The following is a 23,202-nucleotide window of genomic DNA, read 5'->3' as shown; positions in this document are numbered from 1 at the left end:
CCAAGGGAATGTCACAACATGCTGCGCCAGGTGTATGGAAACAGTGTTTTATGGAAAAAGTGTGTGTACGAGTGGTACAAGCACTTCCGTCAGGGTCACCGAAATCCATAAAGGTTAGTTGCGAAAAGTCGTGCATCAAGACAACGCTGATTACCTTTTTTGATGCTGGATGGATCATTCATAGAGAATACCTGCCAGAAGGCACGACATTGAATGCAGCCACATACGTGAACATTTTGGATCGCCTCCTGAAGATAATCAGACGTGTGCACCCCCAGTATACCGAAAATGGATCCTGGTATCTGCTGCACGATAACGCACGCCTCCATACCGCCATAACCATGCATCAGTTCCTGGCACGTAAAGAGATTGTTGACTCCATCACCCCCCTTATTCACCAGATCTGGCACTGCCGGTTATTTCCTTTTCCCTCGCTTGAAGAAACACTTAAAAGAACAACAGTTTTCGGACATTGCCGACATCCAACGCAAAGTGAATGCTGAACTCAACCGCATCCCACAGGCTGCCTTCTCCCAAAGTATGCGAGACCTCTACACACGTTCTCAGAAGTGCATTACCATTGGAGGCGATTATTTTGAAGGATCATAAGCTGTATTCCTGCATACATGTACCGCCGTTCCTGCAAATAAATCATGAAATCATTAATTCAATCTTTCACCGTATTTATTGAACACAGGTTGTATAAACATTTAACCTTGTCCAAAAGCAGTCTTACTTTCAGTATGAAAACACCCTGCCTGGAGAGCTACTTGCAATGTGGTCATCCCAGGCTGCAACAGCTGCTCTCGTACTGTCGCTCCTGCAAAAATCCTCCCTACATCTGTTGCCTGCAGCTGGGAAAGGGACTCCAGGTTGCTTTCATACAAAGCAGATGTTGCAAGTTTTGCCATTTCAAGTCCCTTTTCTAGAATCAAAGACAAATATATATATATATGTAAAATATAGAATCAATTAAAGGTGAAGGTCATAAATTTCAAAATTACATCACAGCAAATCATATTTCGTCGCGGGAGTGTTCACTTTTTAAGCATATCTACTCACTTTGAAGGGCTCTGTTGTAGTCAGATTGAGGAAAAAGAAAAAAAACCAGTGAATTGGAGATACATTGACTCCAATTTATTGCTACAGAGAAGAGATGGAGATGAGTCAATCTGACTCGAAACAGAGCTCTTCAAAGAGAGTAGGAGCATTAAAAAACAACTGAATGCTGCATTTTTAGTTATATTCCTCTGGTTCTTACACAATGCTATTTATCTTTATGTCATAAAATGGCTAGCGTTAACTCACAATTGAAAATAAAGAAGAAAAAAACAAGAATTCAGTCTTGGTTGCTAAAAATATTTTCAGCATTCTTTGCAAGCAACAAAATCTAGGAAACATACGCATATAACTAAGAGGGTGAGCATACACTATAACACTGATTCATTTGTTACTTCCATAACATATGTGTTGTATTGTAATAAACATAATTGCACAAGGCATTAGCTATGCATTCTATCTTGCACTTACTACCAAACCTTCAGGTTTGATCCCTACTTAAGCCACAATTATCACAATTTCATGCAATAACATATTTCGTACAACTAGTTAAGTTTGAAATCAAAATTATTCTTCTCTTGCATCCTGGATGAAATTCAAACTAACATTGTCTGATACAGTTAGCACCAATATCAATAATATGAATGGCATCAGATTATGCTCATAATTCTGCCATCAAAGTAAATCTATAGTTTGGGAAGCTTGAAGGTGTAGCTTTTTTGGGAGGCGAATAATAAAGAACTTCCGAAACTGATAAAAAGATTCTCTCCTGATATCAGCTACGTCAGTTCCGGATATTCTTCCATGTTTTGGGGAGCTAATCTCACTCAGGGATGTGACGTTAGCTCTTGGAAGCATATCTGGAACTGGCCTGTCTGATATATGTGGAGAATCTCTTCAAGTTTGGGAAGTGTACATAAATGTCTTACCTCCATGCACCAGCATAGTGACCTGCTTTGCCAATTTCCTTTGGGCATACCTTGACTCAGGTTCTTCCTACGACAAAGTATATGAACAAAATCAAATTCTGCCTAATGTTAAAAAAGAATTTCAATTTGGAGAAAATGTATGAGAAAATGCACCAACTGTTAACAATAATATATATGGGGTATTCCATCGTCATGAGTAGGACATGCAGACTGCATTTTTGATATTAAAGTAACTATTCTACTGATAGTTAAGCAACATTTTTCTAACAGTTTCTGTGCAATTAATTTTCAAACTTAACACTGTTGATTAAATATAATTACCCTTAACATACTTTCTTCAATATATCAGCATGTGTTGTATATGAAAATTTTTGTACATGCATATATTAGAGTTGTTTTCGTAAAAATTTGTTTTACGTTGTAAGTTCACTATGTGCTCAGATAGGCAAATCAGTACTGGACCTACAGTTTATAGTGGGATCCAAATTCCTATGTGCCTGCACAGGGTTTGAACCCAGGGCTCTGGATTACAAAGTGATGACAAGAGTTATTTTTGTAAGTGAATTTATGAAGCTGAGGCCATTTATCCCAACATCCAGTTTATTTGAAACAATTTTTAGTGAATTTTAAAAATACACAAAATATTTTTCCATAATAAAATAACTTAAATGACAATAAATTGGGAATGTTTATTTTACATGGGTGAAGAACATAAAATATATGATAACCTGGCAACTATGAGATCACAAATGTTCGACTAAGTTCTGAATTTTCAAACCTGCATCAGGAGTGGAAAGAAATAAGAACATGACAGATCCATCTACATGCAGGTGTTGCCATGCAGATTAACTGGTGGTGAACGGTAAAGGAGGAATTTGCTGGCCAAGACTTCCTAGTGAAAGGGTTTTATAATGTTTTAATCTATTTATTTTAATCACTAAAGGTACGGTTTCGTTTGTGCGATGGTCACATGCGATTTGCTGCATGCAGTGATTGCTTGCAACTGGCACATGGGTAGGGAAGTTTCGTTTATGCAGCAGATGCATGCAACGGTGACAGAAGGAGTTATCTGCAATAGTCACGTCCAGAGACAGATGTGTTTGTACATTTTAAAACAAAAAGAAACTAGAATATTGACAAAAACCCGCAAGAGGAAGAGAACAGATGAGATGTACAAAAGGATAAATGAAGGATACCATTACAACTTAATTATAAAATATCACACAATGAAACGTAGTTCCACACATTTTTTTGTTTAAGAATAAATCAATTTCATTTTGTTTTGTATGATATTAAGGAAAATATTCAGAAATTACCTTCAAAAACAGTAAGAAAAGTTCTTGTTTACAATCAATATTTAGTACTATCGTAGTGGGTTCTAATAATTGGATAAATACAATAATCAAACAGAGACAAATGTTTTGTTGATACCATTTATCGATATTTCCTGAATATTTAAATCAAATTTGTGGATTCTGATATAAAAACAATATTTTCCACACTCAGCGTCACATTAGTGGCTTGATTTCCCAGTTCCGTCAATTCTTGCAGGGATGTAAGTTTTGCCTGTGACTGTAAATGCCATGGCAATTTTATCACTGACATTGCCACTTTTGTAAAATAAGTCAACCTCATCTTCCCGTCGATCAACACTCATTCCAAGGGCCGGATTTTTATGTAGCCAAAGCTTGTGAAATAAGTAGATAAATCACCAAAATATGCAAAAATACGTAACTATGTTAAAATAATATTTTTAGTAATTTGTAGATTGCGGAAATTCTGTGAGGGCCACTAAATAAACTGCTTGCAGTTTCTATTCACCTGTTCTATTATCCAGATGTGAGGGTACTACGATTTCTCAAAAATTATCACTCAGCACCACATCTTTGCAGTCCTTGTGAGAGGAATCGCATAATTCCTGTTGAACTGCAACCAGTTGTCCAGTTCTATGAGTTTTGAATCATCCTCTTTGCTGAACCTCACTCTTCCAAGCAAGAAACACAAGTTGCACAATCGAGGAACACGAGAACCTACTGGAACGCATGTGATTGCTGCAGGCTGACTGCTCCCAGAGGAGTCGTTGCAGCAACCGCATGCATTCTCTAGTGTTCAATGCACAAACAAAACCACTTCTGGTGAATTCAATTTGATGTGTATGTGTGCAGCGACTGCACGCAGTCGTCGCATGCAACCATCGCACAAACAAAACCACACCTTAACATATGAGGTGTGTCAGGAAAGTAAAGATACAATGTGATGAAGTAGTGTCATGCCTTCGCGGGAGGTTCTATGACGAACACAGGAGTGGGAGGCCATCTGTGATCTCTGATGGCCTTCTTAAAGAGGATCAAGGTTACTCTCAGTGTTGTCAACTTAAGACTTACATATTTTCCCTAAGATATATACATTGAATCTTTACTTTCCTGACATGCCTCGTATTTTAACCCCTACGTAATGCTTAGACCTGATGAGATCAGGTGGGTTAAAAAATTTAGATCTTAGTTGACAACACTCATTTTACCATTTATAAAACTGACAAACCAGTCATGTCAAATTCAACTTTTTTTTTATCATGGATTTTGTCAGAAATCTATGATCTGATTCAACACAATGTACTTCACTACACAGGTTTTGTTTGTTTTAATCAAGATTGATGATACGAATGAAAAGTTTGTGTACATATTAGAAAAAAATAATGTACTGTTTAAGATATTAAACAAATGGATAAAATTAATGACCACATTTGTCTCACTCAGCTGAAAGAGATATGAGCTTGTGATTATCCTAGATGAAAATGGGAATATTACCCATTAAAATTACTTTCTTGAAGAAGAAATTCAATAGTGTCACCCATGTAAAACACAATGCATAATCCTGAGCACATCTAAAATCCTTGGTCCTTATGTGACATTAAAAAAGAGGGTTAGTAGGTCTTCCAGAAGCCTGCAATACAAAGCAGTGTGGTTTTTCACTTACTTTCAGTATTTAAAAAATCACTATAATATTAAACGGTTAATAGCAATTTTTCAGTTTCAAATTACCTTATGTTTCAGCATGATCTCATCAATCTTTTCCAGTGGGTAGAAAGTATACAATTTGAGTAACTTTTCAACTTCGGAATCTTTTACTCTGACAAAGAATTGATACAATTCAAAAGGAGATGTTTTGTCCGGATTTAGCCACACTGCATTCCCTGCAGATTTCCCCAACTTATCTCCAGATTCTGATGTAACTAAAGGCAGTGTAAAACCTGCAAATAAACATAACATAGTAGGCATGCCTTGAGTGAACATTTGATACATAGACACACAGTAAACACAGACATGGCACATTAAAAGCTTCCCACACAAAATGAAAATCCCAATATTGTGTGACTGATTACATGATTCTGTGTAAATATAAATAAAATTTGCACAGCAGTTAGGTATCTCAAGAGGACTGATTTTGTATTGCATTTGACTGAAACTGGCCAAGGTGTTTCAAGATGGCCGACTTTAAACCTATTGTAACAAAATTTTGGAAAATACACAGAAGAAACATTTTCACATGATGCTCCACCTATATTTGCCATGTTAACATCCATCAATAGTACAAACAAAGTACAGATTCAAATCAGAACTTAATCTGGATAGTACATAATATTTTATTATTGCTGAGCCAATACTGATAACAATGCGTCAATATCAGCTGTGATAGAGCATCTTCAATTCCTGGGGCAGGTGATCTGGACTAGGAATTTTTAAAGCCATTTAACTGTTTCTGCTGTGTGGGTCTGAGGTCCACCCAGCCTCTTACAAACGGGTACCTAGTGGCATGATGCTGATCACAGCATCCCAACTATAGCCAAGATCAAGAATATGTGGAGCTCAATAATTCCTCATCTCCCCACAGCGGAAGCTCAAGAAGTAGAGCCGCTGTGCCATGGCACTACCCTCAGAAGAAACACATACCTCACCAAGTATTGTTAAATGAATACATGGATAGTTTACAGACAAGGAGATTCGAATCTTGCAATCGGTCAAGCTGACACTGCATCGCCAGCTGTTTCGTTCGTACTCTCACGAGGCAACAGTCCGTGCCGCCCAAGAGCTGGTCTAGCCCATGGACCTAACCAAGTTGACACACGTGCAGAGGGTTGAAGAAGTCTCCGCGAGGAACATTTCCACCATGAGCCGAGAACAAAGTGACAGGGGGCGGGGTTAGCCCTTAAGAAATTGTGCCCATCTTAGCCTGGCACGGCGAGGGAACTTTCGCAGTGTTGACACAGTTGCCACTTTCAGAGAAAAGTCGCTAAATACGGCTGATTTGTAAGATGGGAAATAATTTCTGCCTACTTCTGGAGAAACGAACCTAGTATTTTTCCAAAGTTAAATGAACATTTTTGATAATAGATAGATGCACCAAGAGAGCCATCCAGACTTTTAGTAAAATATAAAATTAAAAAATCCTATGATGATGCGAGTTTCCTTTGGCATTTCGACAATTTCTTTTCATAACAAAGATATTTTCGACATCCAGTTAGAATATGTGTGCATGGAGGAGGAAAAGGTGATAGGATTTGTTTTTCCTTACCTCTTGTAATTGCTATATTTTTAGGGAAGTGTCCTGTAGTGTATAAAGATAGGTTAGTGAGTGAAGATGAATCAGATTAGTACGTTATTACTTAAACACACGTTGTATTCCACATTACCAAACGAGGATAAACATCTTGGCCAGTGGCGCAACCTCAAGGAGGGGGCAGGAGGAGGGACATTGTAGAGGGGTTTTTTTCCGATTTCTTGATCACGTTGGCACTACCCATCATACTTGCCACCGGCCGCCACTGTCACCCCATATGTCTTCATGGTAGGTGTGCACACGCACTGGGGTACCTTTATCTCTTTTTACCTTACTTAACCTGTGATATTGGTATCAAAAAGTATCGTTTAAATTTAACCAACAGCACCAGCCAATACTTTTCCAAAGACCATGGGACTAGCAGGATCTACAAAAAAATTCAAGTGACACTTTTGGTCTAGACGGTATGGCGTCTGACTGCCATACAGGAGGGTGATCTAAGGCTGGAATAAAGCTGTTCCGGGGCTCACCCAGCCTCAAATTAATGGGTACCTGGGGGCACCCTTGGGGGTAAAGGTGGGCAGTCTGTGGTGCTGATCACATCATCTCCAAAATGACAGAAATTGAAAATGTGTGGGGCCCCACATCACCTAAATGTACACTGCCCTCCAGAAATTAAGCAACAACAAGAAAATGTGAGGTACAAGAGAAAACAGTTGGAGAAAAGAGAAGAAGAGTGGTGGACACGCTGAAAGAAAGCAACGAATGCGTTAGGGATCATATCCCTTATTAGTGTCAGACAACGGTCACTTTCGTTACAAATAAAATATGTACACCCTCCGGCATTGTGTTTGATTCTATTGTATGATCACCATTTGTTGCTTAATTTATGGAGAGCAGTGTACTTTCATGGCACGGTGCTATGTGCACAGGGAACTTCCCCTTACCTTACCATTGCTCCAGTCTAAATCTCCTGAAAATATGCAAAATGTATAACTTTCATAATTTCAGTAACAGCATCATGGGGAGAAATGGAATTTCTGATAAATTAATTATCTCGTGTGAAATAATGAATATATGAAAGAAAAACTCTAGTAGAAGGGTCAGTCAGATGAAAACCTTTGTTTGTTTTTGTTTTTCATCTAGTAGATTTCTACATGTAAAGTTGCACAAGTTTGCTGAATTTTAGCATAGACCCATTGCTGATCCACATACATTTTCAAGTGTGAGTTAGTGCCTGTATACCTCAAGAAAAATAATATTTGGAAACCGTGAAGGTCTTTCCACCCATCTTCATGTGAAGTGAGGCCATTGTCGAACTTCGTCCTCTATTTGTAAACTTGCTAGCATGGTAAGCATGCACAGAGACATTGGATTTTCATTTGCCGTAGAATGTCTATAAGTTTTAGGCTTCCAGAGGGCAAGCAACCACTGCTCTTCGCTGGTACATGCAAGAGGCGCAATCTCTAAAATGACAAAAATGATGTTGTGAAGCTCACTTGTTCAATGTTGCAGCCTTGAGGTCATATTGTAAATAACAGTTGATAACTCATGTAAATTTGACTCTCCTAGTAGATTGATATGGTATAGTTGCAATCAAAAACTTATATCGTTTTTTTTTTTTTTGTTTTGCTTTTATTCGAGCAATTTATATTCTGCCGTCGATCAACTTCATTCACACAAAAGGAGACCAGCAGTGAATTTTTATATATAACTATCTAAGTATTCATACACTACAAAGTACAGTATTAATATTTATTAAAGGCCCAGGCACCTGACGTCTGTGGTTTACAAACGATTCCGGAATACACAGATTAGTCAGCTTCCGGTGTGAATTTGTTGAGATATAAAATCAAACTTAGTGGTTACTTCACTGAGTACTTACGTCTTCGATGTAACTTCTTCGGTATTCAATTCACTTGGCGATAAACACGCTGAAAAACACTAACGGTGAACACTTAAGGGGAGTTGGGGGGAAAACACAAATCTTGCTGACACCGAGTTCGACGTCTTCAATCTTCTAATCCTCCTGTCCTTGGTTCATAATAAACATGTAGCCTCTCTTCTTTAGTAACATGTTCTGGTAGAGATACTGCACAGACCGATAGTTCACTCACAGTTTATTCTATAGACTCTATATCTCTTTCCGGCTGAGATCATGGCCATTAGTTCACTCACAGCTTGTTCTTTGCCCGCGAAACCAATAACAATCGTGATATGGGTCCTAACCGTATCAATGCTTGAGTCGGACTGTCTTCTCTGCAACGCACAACAATAGTCCCCCAGAAAAGACGTTAACGTCTCTTGCTGCCCTTTTTTCCCCAGCGAGGGCGGGTCAACTTTTATAAGGGGTGCGTCAAGATCGGTTACAACAGCCCCCTCCTCCAAAAAGTTATTAGATGGATATTTATGAGAGATAATAACTTAATAACTATTACCATTCTAAACAACATCTTCAATTATTAGACGTGCCTCGTACATACAAATTTTCCCTTCGTTTTTTTTTCTTTTTTTTGTACAAACCATATTTAATTTTATAAAACATCTTTAGAGATTAAATTGCTTCTCTTGTTACTTTACTTATCCAATACGCAAGTTGGCATTCTGGCGCCAATCTAGATAACTGCGAAACTTACAAATCAAACATTTTTCCACTCCCAACTTAAACATCTTACATATAAATCCAATTATTCAATCAAGTACAGATCATATATACTCCACATACAATATAATTACATAGACACCAGTATGCTTACACACATTTAGAAAACATTCTCAAACAATATTTATCAAAAGCAGCTTTTCTTTAGCATCAAGATAATACTTAATGAATTATTACTGTAGATTGCTATTACGAAAAATCAATAATTTTGAGTGTTCTTTTTTAACTTAAATATATATCACCTTTGTTTGAACCAGTTTGCTTTCATAAATTATTCAAATAATATTTTTCTTTTCATATATTTAACATTCTAGCATTTTCTTTTGTTTCATTTTACATAAACTTTCAACAATTTTCAGACTGTTCTTCAACCCTTCATCGGTTGTTCTATTTATTTTACATATAACTCTTTTTCAATTCTATTTTAATTTTACTGCATCATCTTCATAAACCTTACTTTATCACATTAACATCCTCTTTTACTTTCTGTAACTTTGTTAAATATGCCAACTTTTCTTTTTTCTAACACTCATAACCTGAAATAAACACTTGAGCGAGCTTTGATAGAATTGTTCCAAAAATAACTTTATTGCTTTTATCTTTAAAAAATATCACCTTACTTGATCAAAATAATCTTTGATTTGATTTTGATTTGATTTAGTTTATTTTACTTCGCGTTTTGTGTCTCTTGGCTAATTTGCGAAGATGGGGATGAGTGATGAAATGATGAAATTGTTGAATGGACATTCACAAACAACCAAGCCCGACCGGTATTCGAACCCGGGACCCTTGGCGTCGCAGCGCGATGTGCTAACCACTCGGCCACAAGGTCGGGCATCAAAATAATCTTAACAGTAAACCTTCCTGCTTTTGCCATAACTCTACTTTTCTTTCTCGTATACAAAATATCATCAAGCCCAGATCACTAATTCTGAAAAATTTCCAATTTCCTTACGATTCACCGCTTAATAGCATATATCTTTAAGACTAGTAACAGAATCTTGAACATTCATATTTACTTCACGTCAGCATGTACTTTAATACACAACTGTAATAATTTCCGGTCCATCTTCGACCTTATTTTAAACAACTATTTTCCGGTTTGCCTTCGACCTGATTTTCAACTTTGTGCATCTCTCGCACTTTCGTTTTCTCTTAATTCACACTGACTTATTATCATCTGTATGTCCAAGAACTCTCGTTACTTCTTTCTTCTATTAATGCTATTTATCATTCCATTAACACTATATCATCTTTCATTCTGGAGAACTTCCCAAGTGTATCTACTTTGGGCGTAAATGTTCGATCTTCTTTCTCATCCGTTCTTGACTCTATCTGTGCATAATCATAGATAACTTAGAGGTTTACTTACATTTTTAAATCTTCGCATTTTTTTTAAAATGAAATATTAAATTTAAAAACTACTTTTAACATTTTCATAATATACCCACTCGTTCAAATGTCTATTGAGATTAATAGCAACAGTGTTTTTACCAAATGTATGAGTAACAGAACAGTTTCTCATTGAACCATGACTAGTTCAAAACAACTATCAAAGAATATATATATATATATATTTGTTTACATTATATTTCACTCTAGATAACATTTACACATTTTTAGTAGCTTATTTCCATTAACAGCTTCTCATACACATAATATAACAATCACAAATTTATGTTCGATATTTAGAGCTTGTTGTTCTTTCTTTTCCTAAGCCAACCTTTTTCTTCTTCCTCTTCTTTCAACTTTCTTCAAGTAGAGAAACTAATTTCTTCTTTCTCTTCTTCCAGTCTAGCTTCTGTCGGGGCTTCGCATCAAGCTCAACATCTTCATAAAATACCTACACTCCTTGCTTTTTCTGTTTCACCTCCTTCTTACTTTTCTCCGGCAACTTAGTGTCTGAATCTGATTCATCTGTGTTGGCATTCTTAGACCTTTTGCGAACTTTCTCCAATGTTTCTTCAGTTTTATCTAAATTCTTCGCTCTCTTCAATTTCTTTCGATTCAGTTTTTTCAGTTTTTCTACAAAACCATATCTAAGTCTTGCTCTATTTATCTTCCTCTTATTGATCATAATCATTTCCTGAAATGTTCTGTCTGAAGTTACACATCCTTTCAAGTTGGAGTACAGATCATCATTTTTCGCATTCGGTTCTCTAGGAATACCTTCATTTCCATTTTTTATCAGCTCATTATTTCGCTGCATCTCAATGGGTAATATATCCTCAACTTTATTCAGTTTTGTTACTAATACACTCACTTGTTTGTGTTGAATCTTCACTGGACTTTCAAGAACCTCCACCTTGAATTCTGAACTCGTGTTTGGTTCTTCATGCATAATCTGACAAGAATGCTTATGATCATGTAAACTACATAACTCTTCCAATTTAGATACTTTAATTTCTAACTTATCCAATCTATCTTCCAGCCGTACGCTCATTTCTTGCATGGTTTGATTACTTTCCTCCACATTCTGGTACAACATGTCAAATTTATTATTCTGCTCTTGCCTACTCTGCTTCATAAATAACAAAAGTGACGTGAGGTCAACATTCTCTTCATTCTCGCTAGTTAATTTTGGATCACCCTGTGCACTTTCTTCTACTTTTACTTCAATTGAAGTTTCATTGTCAGCGCGACTCTTACATTGTTCACAGCAAAAATCAGCCTGATCATCTTTGAATTCACATTTGTTCATTCCCACACAATCCCTGTGGAACATTTGTTTACAGACTGAACAAACAATTCCGCCGTTTGAAATCCTCCACTTGCCGCAACAAGGACCTTTCCATATCATTCGAACCATGTTCCCACCACTGACTTACTTATCGCTAGCTTGCTAATCCCTTAATACCTTACAGCTGCAGCAAGAGGGAGAGAAAAAAAAGAAACCTGCTCTTCCGATCAAACAGTACAGCTTTTTCTTCCATTTTCTTACGTAGAACACCAATATTTTACACACAAATAATCCAATATCAACATGATTTCTTAAATCTAACATAGTATCTCAACAAATAACCAGAAGGATTTCCCGGGTACAAGGCACCATATATCGTTTTTTCTTTGGTTTTGCTTTTATTCGAGCAATTTATATTCTGCCGTCGATCAACTTCATTCACACAAAAGGAGACCAGCAGTGAATTTTTATATATAACTATCTAAGTATTCATACACTACAAAGTACAGTATTAATATTTATTAAAGGCCCAGGCACCTGACGTCTGTGGTTTACAAACGATTCCGGAATACACAGATTAGTCAGCTTCCGGTGTGAATTTGTTGAGATATAAAATCAAACTTAGTGGTTACTTCACTGAGTACTTACGTCTTCGATGTAACTTCTTCGGTATTCAATTCACTTGGCGATAAACACGCTGAAAAACACTAACGGTGAACACTTAAGGGGAGTTGGGGGGAAAACACAAATCTTGCTGACACCGAGTTCGACGTCTTCAATCTTCTAATCCTCCTGTCCTTGGTTCATAATAAACATGTAGCCTCTCTTCTTTAGTAACATGTTCTGGTAGAGATACTGCACAGACCGATAGTTCACTCACAGTTTATTCTATAGACTCTATATCTCTTTCCGGCTGAGATCATGGCCATTAGTTCACTCACAGCTTGTTCTTTGCCCGTGAAACCAATAACAATCGTGATATGGGTCCTAACCGTATCAATGCTTGAGTCGGACTGTCTTCTCTGCAACGCACAACAATAGTCCCCCAGAAAAGACGTTAACGTCTCTTGCTGCCCTTTTTTCCCCAGCGAGGGCGGGTCAACTTTTATAAGGGGTGCGTCAAGATCGGTTACAACAGCCCCCTCCTCCAAAAAGTTATTAGATGGATATTTATGAGAGATAATAACTTAATAACTATTACCATTCTAAACAACATCTTCAATTATTAGACGTGCCTCGTACATACAAATTTTCCCTTCGTTTTTTTTTCTTTTTTTTGTACAAACCATATTTAATTTTATAAAACATCTTTAGAGATTAAATTGCTTCTCTTGTTACTTTACTTATCCAATACGCAAGTTGGCATTCTGGCGCCAATCTAGATAACTGCGAAACTTACAAATCAAACATTTTTCCACTCCCAACTTAAACATCTTACATATAAATCCAATTATTCAATCAAGTACAGATCATATATACTCCACATACAATATAATTACATAGACACCAGTATGCTTACACACATTTAGAAAACATTCTCAAACAATATTTATCAAAAGCAGCTTTTCTTTAGCATCAAGATAATACTTAATGAATTATTACTGTAGATTGCTATTACGAAAAATCAATAATTTTGAGTGTTCTTTTTTAACTTAAATATATATCACCTTTGTTTGAACCAGTTTGCTTTCATAAATTATTCAAATAATATTTTTCTTTTCATATATTTAACATTCTAGCATTTTCTTTTGTTTCATTTTACATAAACTTTCAACAATTTTCAGACTGTTCTTCAACCCTTCATCGGTTGTTCTATTTATTTTACATATAACTCTTTTTCAATTCTATTTTAATTTTACTGCATCATCTTCATAAACCTTACTTTATCACATTAACATCCTCTTTTACTTTCTGTAACTTTGTTAAATATGCCAACTTTTCTTTTTTCTAACACTCATAACCTGAAATAAACACTTGAGCGAGCTTTGATAGAATTGTTCCAAAAATAACTTTATTGCTTTTATCTTTAAAAAATATCACCTTACTTGATCAAAATAATCTTTGATTTGATTTTGATTTGATTTAGTTTATTTTACTTCGCGTTTTGTGTCTCTTGGCTAATTTGCGAAGATGGGGATGAGTGATGAAATGATGAAATTGTTGAATGGACATTCACAAACAACCAAGCCCGACCGGTATTCGAACCCGGGACCCTTGGCGTCGCAGTGCGATGTGCTAACCACTTGGCCACAAGGTCGGGCATCAAAATAATCTTAACAGTAAACCTTCCTGCTTTTGCCATAACTCTACTTTTCTTTCTCGTATACAAAATATCATCAAGCCCAGATCATTAATTCTGAAAAATTTCCAATTTCCTTACGATTCACCGCTTAATAGCATATATCTTTAAGACTAGTAACAGAATCTTGAACATTCATATTTACTTCACGTCAGCATGTACTTTAATACACAACTGTAATAATTTCCGGTCTATCTTCGACCTTATTTTAAACAACTATTTTCCGGTTTGCCTTCGACCTGATTTTCAACTTTGTGCATCTCTCGCACTTTCGTTTTCTCTTAATTCACACTGACTTTTTATCATCTGTATGTCCAAGAACTCTCGTTACTTCTTTCTTCTATTAATGCTATTTATCATTCCATTAACACTATATCATCTTTCATTCTGGAGAACTTCCCAAGTGTATCTACTTTGGGCGTAAATGTTCGATCTTCTTTCTCATCCGTTCTTGACTCTATCTGTGCATAATCATAGATAACTTAGAGGTTTACTTACATTTTTAAATCTTCGCATTTTTTTTAAAATGAAATATTAAATTTAAAAACTACTTTTAACATTTTCATAATATACCCACTCGTTCAAATGTCTATTGAGATTAATAGCAACAGTGTTTTTACCAAATGTATGAGTAACAGAACAGTTTCTCATTGAACCATGACTAGTTCAAAACAACTATCAAAGAATATATATATATATATATTTGTTTACATTATATTTCACTCTAGATAACATTTACACATTTTTAGTAGCTTATTTCCATTAACAGCTTCTCATACACATAATATAACAATCACAAATTTATGTTCGATATTTAGAGCTTGTTGTTCTTTCTTTTCCTAAGCCAACCTTTTTCTTCTTCCTCTTCTTTCAACTTTCTTCAAGTAGAGAAACTAATTTCTTCTTTCTCTTCTTCCAGTCTAGCTTCTGTCGGGGCTTCGCATCAAGCTCAACATCTTCATAAAATACCTACACTCCTTGCTTTTTCTGTTTCACCTCCTTCTTACTTTTCTCCGGCAACTTAGTGTCTGAATCTGATTCATCTGTGTTGGCATTCTTAGACCTTTTGCGAACTTTCTCCAATGTTTCTTCAGTTTTATCTAAATTCTTCGCTCTCTTCAATTTCTTTCGATTCAGTTTTTTCAGTTTTTCTACAAAACCATATCTAAGTCTTGCTCTATTTATCTTCCTCTTATTGATCATAATCATTTCCTGAAATGTTCTGTCTGAAGTTACACATCCTTTCAAGTTGGAGTACAGATCATCATTTTTCGCATTCGGTTCTCTAGGAATACCTTCATTTCCATTTTTTATCAGCTCATTATTTCGCTGCATCTCAATGGGTAATATATCCTCAACTTTATTCAGTTTTGTTACTAATACACTCACTTGTTTGTGTTGAATCTTCACTGGACTTTCAAGAACCTCCACCTTGAATTCTGAACTCGTGTTTGGTTCTTCATGCATAATCTGACAAGAATGCTTATGATCATGTAAACTACATAACTCTTCCAATTTAGATACTTTAATTTCTAACTTATCCAATCTATCTTCCAGCCGTACGCTCATTTCTTGCATGGTTTGATTACTTTCCTCCACATTCTGGTACAACATGTCAAATTTATTATTCTGCTCTTGCCTACTCTGCTTCATAAATAACAAAAGTGACGTGAGGTCAACATTCTCTTCATTCTCGCTAGTTAATTTTGGATCACCCTGTGCACTTTCTTCTACTTTTACTTCAATTGAAGTTTCATTGTCAGCGCGACTCTTACATTGTTCACAGCAAAAATCAGCCTGATCATCTTTGAATTCACATTTGTTCATTCCCACACAATCCCTGTGGAACATTTGTTTACAGACTGAACAAACAATTCCGCCGTTTGAAATCCTCCACTTGCCGCAACAAGGACCTTTCCATATCATTCGAACCATGTTCCCACCACTGACTTACTTATCGCTAGCTTGCTAATCCCTTAATACCTTACAGCTGCAGCAAGAGGGAGAGAAAAAAAAGAAACCTGCTCTTCCGATCAAACAGTACAGCTTTTTCTTCCATTTTCTTACGTAGAACACCAATATTTTACACACAAATAATCCAATATCAACATGATTTCTTAAATCTAACATAGTATCTCAACAAATAACCAGAAGGATTTCCCGGGTACAAGGCACCATATATCGTTTTTTCTTTGGTTTTGCTTTTATTCGAGCAATTTATATTCTGCCGTCGATCAACTTCATTCACACAAAAGGAGACCAGCAGTGAATTTTTATATATAACTATCTAAGTATTCATACACTACAAAGTACAGTATTAATATTTATTAAAGGCCCAGGCACCTGACGTCTGTGGTTTACAAACGATTCCGGAATACACAGATTAGTCAGCTTCCGGTGTGAATTTGTTGAGATATAAGACCAAACTTAGTGGTTACTTCACTGAGTACTTACGTCTTCGATGTAACTTCTTCGGTATTCAATTCACTTGGCGATAAACACGCTGAAAAACACTAACGGTGAACACTTAAGGGGAGTTGGGGGGAAAACACAAATCTTGCTGACACCGAGTTCGACGTCTTCAATCTTCTAATCCTCCTGTCCTTGGTTCATAATAAACATGTAGCCTCTCTTCTTTAGTAACATGTTCTGGTAGAGATACTGCACAGACCGATAGTTCACTCACAGTTTATTCTATAGACTCTATATCTCTTTCCGGCTGAGATCATGGCCATTAGTTCACTCACAGCTTGTTCTTTGCCCGCAAAACCAATAACCAACGTGATATGGGTCCTAACCGTATCAATGCTTGACTCGGACTGTCTTCTCTGCAACGCACAACAATCGTCCCCCAGAAAAGACTTTAACGTCTCTTGCCGCCCTTTTTTCCCCAGCGAGGGCGGGTCAACTTTTATAAGGGGTGCGTCAAGATCGGTTACAAACTATGTTTTGAAATTTTATATATTTTGAACTACTTCAACTGTAATTAACTTTGATACACTTACAATTGATTTTTCCGCATTTTTTTTTTCAGCAATCGATATCGCCACTCGTCTGGTGGCTTCGTCAGGCGTGAACTGTCTTGCTGCTGCTGGCAGCTGCTGACAAAGCCACCAGACAAGTGGCGAAATCGATCGCTGAAAAAAACTTTCGCGGAAAAATGAGTAGTAAGTGTATCAGAGTTAATTACCTATCTCCGCGTAACCGCCAAACTGATATCTTTTGATGCAATGTACAAGGGTCATTCAAGGTTGACCGGGATTTTCGTACGTAAAAAATCGATGAATAGCCGGATCATGATGAAACGTGCAGGTGACGTAATGTATTCCTTCGCGAGTAACTAGAGCCCAGCATGACGTATTTCGCGCATGCGCAGCAGTTGCAGCGAACATGGCAGCAAGCAGTGTGTCTGTGGCTGTGGAGCAGCAGTGTGTAATCAAATTTCTTGTGAAGGAGAAAGTGAAACCAGCTGAGATTTTCAGACGATTGCAAGCACAGTGTGGTGAACAAACGAAGTCGCGGACAAGAGTGTACGAATGGTGTGAGCAGTTTCGCGAAGGACGGGAGCTGGTGACAAATGAAGCGCATGGACACATTCGCCCGACTGCGGTCACACCAGTGAATATCGCATGTGTTGAGCAAATGATCCTTGAGAACCGGCGAGTAACAGTGTGGGATATTGCTGCCGAGGTGAATATCAGTGTCGGGAGTGTTGAGACAATCATTCACGACCACTTACGCTTCTGCAAAATCTGTGCAAGGCGGGTTCCCCGCCAGCTGACATTCGATCAGAAGTGGACACGCAGGACGGTCTGTGAACAGCTTCTGAATCGGTTTCGAGCAGAAGGTGATGAATTGTTGCAATCCATCATCACGTGTGATGAAACATGGTTGGACAATTCAACCCCAGAGACCAAAAGACGCAGCATTGAGTGGCGGCATAAAGGTTCCCCGCCCCCCAAGAAAAGCAAAACGCAGCCGTCCGCTGGAAAGATCATGGCAAGTGTCTTCTGGGACATGAAGGGCGTTATCCATGTGGATTTTCTGGACAAAGGGAGCACGATTAATGCCCAGTATTACTCCACATTGTTGAGTGGTGCTGTACGAAAGTCCATTCGCAAGAAAACACCTGGGATGTTGTCTGGAAATGTCATTCTTCTCCATGACAATGCCCGCCCTCACACGGCCAATGTGACAACAACAACTCTGGCCGACATGCGCTGGGTAGTTCTGCCCCATCCCCCCTACAGTCCGGATTTAGCCCCCAGTGATTATCATTTGTTTGCACCCCTTAAAGACCATCTGGGAGGGAAGAAATTCATGACAGACGAAGCACTGCGGAGCGATGTCCTCCAGTGGCTACGACAACAACCAAGTTCTTTCTACGCCAAAGGAATTCGGGAGCTGCCAGAACGATGGCAACGGTGCCTCGGCGCGCACGGAGAATACTTTGAAAAACTGACATAGTTTGGTGTTTCTTCTGCTACCTATTTCCTCTGCAGAAAAAAAAGTCCCGGTCAACCTTGAACGACCCTTGTACTTCAACTGTTTCAATTTCCAAATGGCAGTATTGGTACTGAATCAACCCTACATTTCATCCATATTGCACAGAATTATATGCACATTTGGAATATCCAGGAAACAGATACCAGATGTATCCGAGGTCGCGGTGGCTCAGTCGGTAATGCGTCTGACTACCATGCTCAAGGTCCCGGGCTCGATCCCCAGCCGGTTCAAATCCGGGAACTGCTGAAGATAACCAAACAGCTGTTACCCCCACACCCCTATACGCCTTCATGGCGTGGTGCTAAGCACAGGGGAACACTTTACCTAAATCTGGGTACCTGTCATCCATATTTCTTACATCTTGCTATTCATAATAAATCCATCATATACACCTCAACAGATATCATTAACAATACTCACATATAGCACTAGAACAATGCCTGTTTTCACCGATAGCTGTTCTCAGAGTTGCCAATGGTGTAAGACATTAATAGCATGATAAATAAAAAAAGTGTGACAACGACTAAATAGAGTAATACTTACCGTATACCTGTGTATTCAAAACTTTTCTTATTAGATCATGGCCAGAGACTATATTTCCCATCTGATCACTCCCTCCAATCTATAGTCAACAGAACAAAGGGAATTGCATTATTCTTCACAAGTAAAAAATATGAAGCTAATACAAAAATTCACTGGTTACTACAAAAGTCTATCTTTCCACTTATGCTACACAGCATTGATTGATTGATTGATTGATGATTTGCTTTATTTTACTTCTTGTGCCACTTTTGGCTGAAATTATTTTCCTGTAGTTTACAGTTATTACAAGCATAAGAAAACACACACTCCCTTCATCAAAAAAAAAAAATGTCTGATGAAGGGAGCGTGTGTTCTCCTGAAACGTCACAACGAAAAACTGTTTTCTTATGCTTATAATAACCGTAAACTACAGGAAAATAATTCTACAATGCAAGCAATGCATACATACAAGAAAACCCACTTTTGGCTAATTTGCGAAGATGGGGAAGAGTGACGACATGATGAAATTGATGAATGGACACTCGCAAACGTCCATGCCCAGGCCAGGATTCGAACCTGGGACCCCTGGCACAGCATTGAATGAAACTGACAGGAATTTATCTCATGTGACATTTGCCTTAAGGCCGAGCAAATAGTGATGGAAATGTATCAGTATTGGACAATACTTTCCGAGCAGTTGAGTAGAGCTGTTGATTTTAAGTTCACTTTATACACAGAAAGGTTAATCGGGACTGGGCCTACAGTTTAAAGTAGGATCCGAACCACTATGTGCCTCCACTGGGTATCAAACCCGGGCTCCTGGATTACAAGGCAGCGACGTTGCCATTATGCCACCGAGGAAGTGCACTTTCCCAGTATTTTTTTTCTTTCATGAGGTCTGCAAAAATGGCACAATTGTTCAGATCCCACTCTAGGTCCAGACCCAATTAGCCCTTCTGTGCATAAAATGGACTTAAAACAGCTAATTCAATCAAGCAATTAATCTCTCTGTCTATTTATCTATCTTTATCTCTTTCTCTCTCTCTTTAATCTATCTGCAGACATCCATGAAAGACTGGTTAGCACAGAATGCTACAAGGAGTGGGGTACCACGTTCGAATCTAGGATTGATTGATTTGTTTATTTATACTTCGCTTTTTGTGCCACTTTTGGCTAATTTGCGAAGATGGGGATTAGTGATGAAATTGATGAATGTACACTCGCAAACATCCATGCTTAGGCTGGGATTCAAACCCGGGTTCCTTGGCATCGTCCGAATCTAGGCTTTGGCATAGGAGTTTCTTGTGAGCATCCCTTCATTGATTCCATCATATCATCACTCATCCTCATCTTCGCAATTAGACAAAAGTGGCAGAAAAGTGAAGTAAAATAAACCAAATCTCCATCAATCTCTTGCCTATTCTCTTTATCCCTATCTCTCTCTCACACACACAAACAGACAGAGGGAGAATAACATACTATGGCACCAACAGCCTTTGAGGGTCAAGGCATACCTACCAACTGCAGGCCTCATTCACACAAGCCTCAGCAGAGGTGGGTGATCATTCAACCAGTTACGGGGTGACATGTGATCAGCATGACAAACCCTCTGTGTGTATTGAAGATTTCCCGTGACTGGGTTAAGCTACTCTTTTTTAGCTCCTCATTTTCCTCACATGGTGGGTGGACACTGGTCCCACGAACTGCTTCCTCCCGGAGACTGAGTGCACGTCCTGTAGCCCGAACCAAAAGCGTGATGGGTTACACAGGGCGATGGTGGGCCCAGGGAGGGAGGGGGAGGGAGGGGGAGGGAGGGGGAGGGAGGGGGAGGGAGGGGAGAGAGAGAGAGAGAGAGAGAGAGAGAGAGAGAGAGAGAGAGAGAGAGAATATATATATAGTAGAGAGAACGTCTCTCTACTCCTGAAGATGTGACATACCATCACGAAAATTTGAATATTTTCTTTGTCCGGTGAGTGTTTCCTCTCTCCTCTTTCACTTTTTATTTAGCCCTTGTGGCCCTCCTTCCTTTTATCCTATATATATATATATATATATATATATATATATATATATATATATATATATATATTGGCATGATATGTTGGATGGTAGTGTAGGAATACATATTTACTGTAGGAATAGACATTGATACACGAAGTAAAATTAATAGAAATAAGAATCTTACACATAGTCGAGAGAGAGAAAATCAGAAATCGAACATGAATCTGCTATTGCATTCTAATGCACTACCATCCAACATATCATGCCAATCTCTAGCCTCACCACCTTTCACAACCTTTCAGTAAGTTATAATCTACTCTATTTCAGTATCCCGAAATAATTTACAATTTCTTTCCAAGACTCTCAACGTACCTGAAATCTACATCCGTATTTCTTGTGAAGATACAACCAATCATATGCCTGGAACAACTGATACGTAAATTCTGTGAAACTCATGCCAGTTTCAGATTTTAACCTTGACTGGACACTATCTCTAGAGAGAAGGGTCCCCATTCTAAAGTGCCGCCCTACTTTAGCAACAAAATCCACAACATCCATTGACTTATACCAGTTCATGTTCCTGACAATTCTGAAAGGAAGAACATAAAAATACAGTAATCATTCTCCATTGATTTATAAAAAGGTAAAAATAAACAGCTCATGCTAAATGTACATGATATATTTTCCAGCACGGAACCAACATTATTTGAAACTGATAAGATATGAATGTCAAAATCTAAATTTTGAAAGTTCTTCAATTTACAATATATGTAAGCTGTACTAATAAATACTGAACAGCTACCTTACAACAGTGATTCTTTTAGATGCATTCGTGGAAACTAGTCAAAGGGTTGTAATTATTGATTTAAGTGACCATAATACTAAAAAACTGATGCAAATGCTGAATAATTACTAACAAATTTAATTGAAGTCCAGCAATAAATTGAAGACTACAATTGGTAAACGCTGTAAGTGCCACAATAATTCAAACACCGTTTTCCACATTAAACTTTGAAATGTGCCATGCTTGATAATGTGGTAAACATGAAAAGTGGCTGGTAGCCCTCTAAGTAGTTCAAAGGGCATGTAAAAAGGCACTACTATGAACGTTCATACTGGTTGATGTGCTGAACACTTTCGCTTTTGGCACTTACAACATTTACCACTTTTAGTCCTCAATTATCATTTTAAAAGCAGAACTGGAACACATATTATCTGGCCTTCAGATTCCCTTCACACATTGTCTAGTAAACACAAAACTAATGTTTTAATTTGGATTGAACTATATTTTGGATATTATACAAAAAACCCATATAAAAAATTATCCACTTTACAAATATTAATTATATAAAAATAATTACTGAAAGGTAAAATATGTCTTTATTGTACTTTGGTTTTGTTAATATAATAAAATATTAAATTATTCTTGGGGAGTTACAAGTGGGTAGCATAATCTAGTCTGAGAAATCTCCTATAACGGCTGGGGTTGAGTTGGTGTTTTAAGTCCACTTTATGCACAGTAAGGCTAATCGGGACTGGACTGACAGTTTAAAGTTGGATCCAAACCACTTGTGCCTCCACCAGATCACAAGGCAGCGAGCGACGCTACCACTGCGCCATCGGGGAGGCCCTATTATTTATATATATAATGGCTGGGGGTTCGATGTGCTGACCCCACGTCACCCCATTACCGGTTGAAGACCTCCACACTTCTAGGTAGGATTGTGGGAGAGAGACTGGCAGTCAGATCGGCCTAGGCCCTTCAAGGGATGTCGAGCCACAGGTTATTTTATTATTATTAATAAATTCTAATTTTGTGTTCATATTGGTTATTCTTGTGTAAGGCATTTCTTATGCAAGGAAACACTGTATTATGTTGTCAACTATATATAAACACTAACTGAATGTGACTTGTAAACAATACAAACACTATCCATGAATTATTGTAAACCAAGTTTAACTGAGATGTTGCAGTCAAACAACAGAG

The 23,202-nt window shown here is 37.7% G+C and overlaps 1 protein-coding gene across 1 annotated transcript in view; it reads right to left on the bottom strand.

Annotated features, from left to right (window-relative positions):
- TyrRS-m (Tyrosine--tRNA ligase, mitochondrial) overlaps window positions 1–23,202 on the bottom strand; it is a 68,574-nt gene that overhangs the window by 22,230 nt on the left and 23,142 nt on the right. Inside the window, exons 5-9 of the mRNA XM_083110757.1 lie at window positions 21,588–21,804; window positions 19,236–19,314; window positions 5,030–5,238; window positions 1,989–2,055; window positions 737–925 (exon numbers count right to left, since the gene is read on the bottom strand). Coding sequence (XP_082966883.1) covers window positions 737–925; window positions 1,989–2,055; window positions 5,030–5,238; window positions 19,236–19,314; window positions 21,588–21,804 — 761 coding nt within the window. The remainder of the gene's footprint in view (window positions 1–736; window positions 926–1,988; window positions 2,056–5,029; window positions 5,239–19,235; window positions 19,315–21,587; window positions 21,805–23,202) is intronic.

Source organism: Lepisma saccharinum, chromosome 24 (assembly GCF_977018435.1).
Source record: "Lepisma saccharinum chromosome 24, izLepSacc3.1, whole genome shotgun sequence".
In the NCBI taxonomy this organism is placed as follows: Eukaryota; Metazoa; Arthropoda; class Insecta; order Zygentoma; family Lepismatidae; genus Lepisma; species Lepisma saccharinum.
Note: the sequence above shows the minus strand (reverse complement) of the source record. Positions and strands in the feature narration are given on the sequence as shown.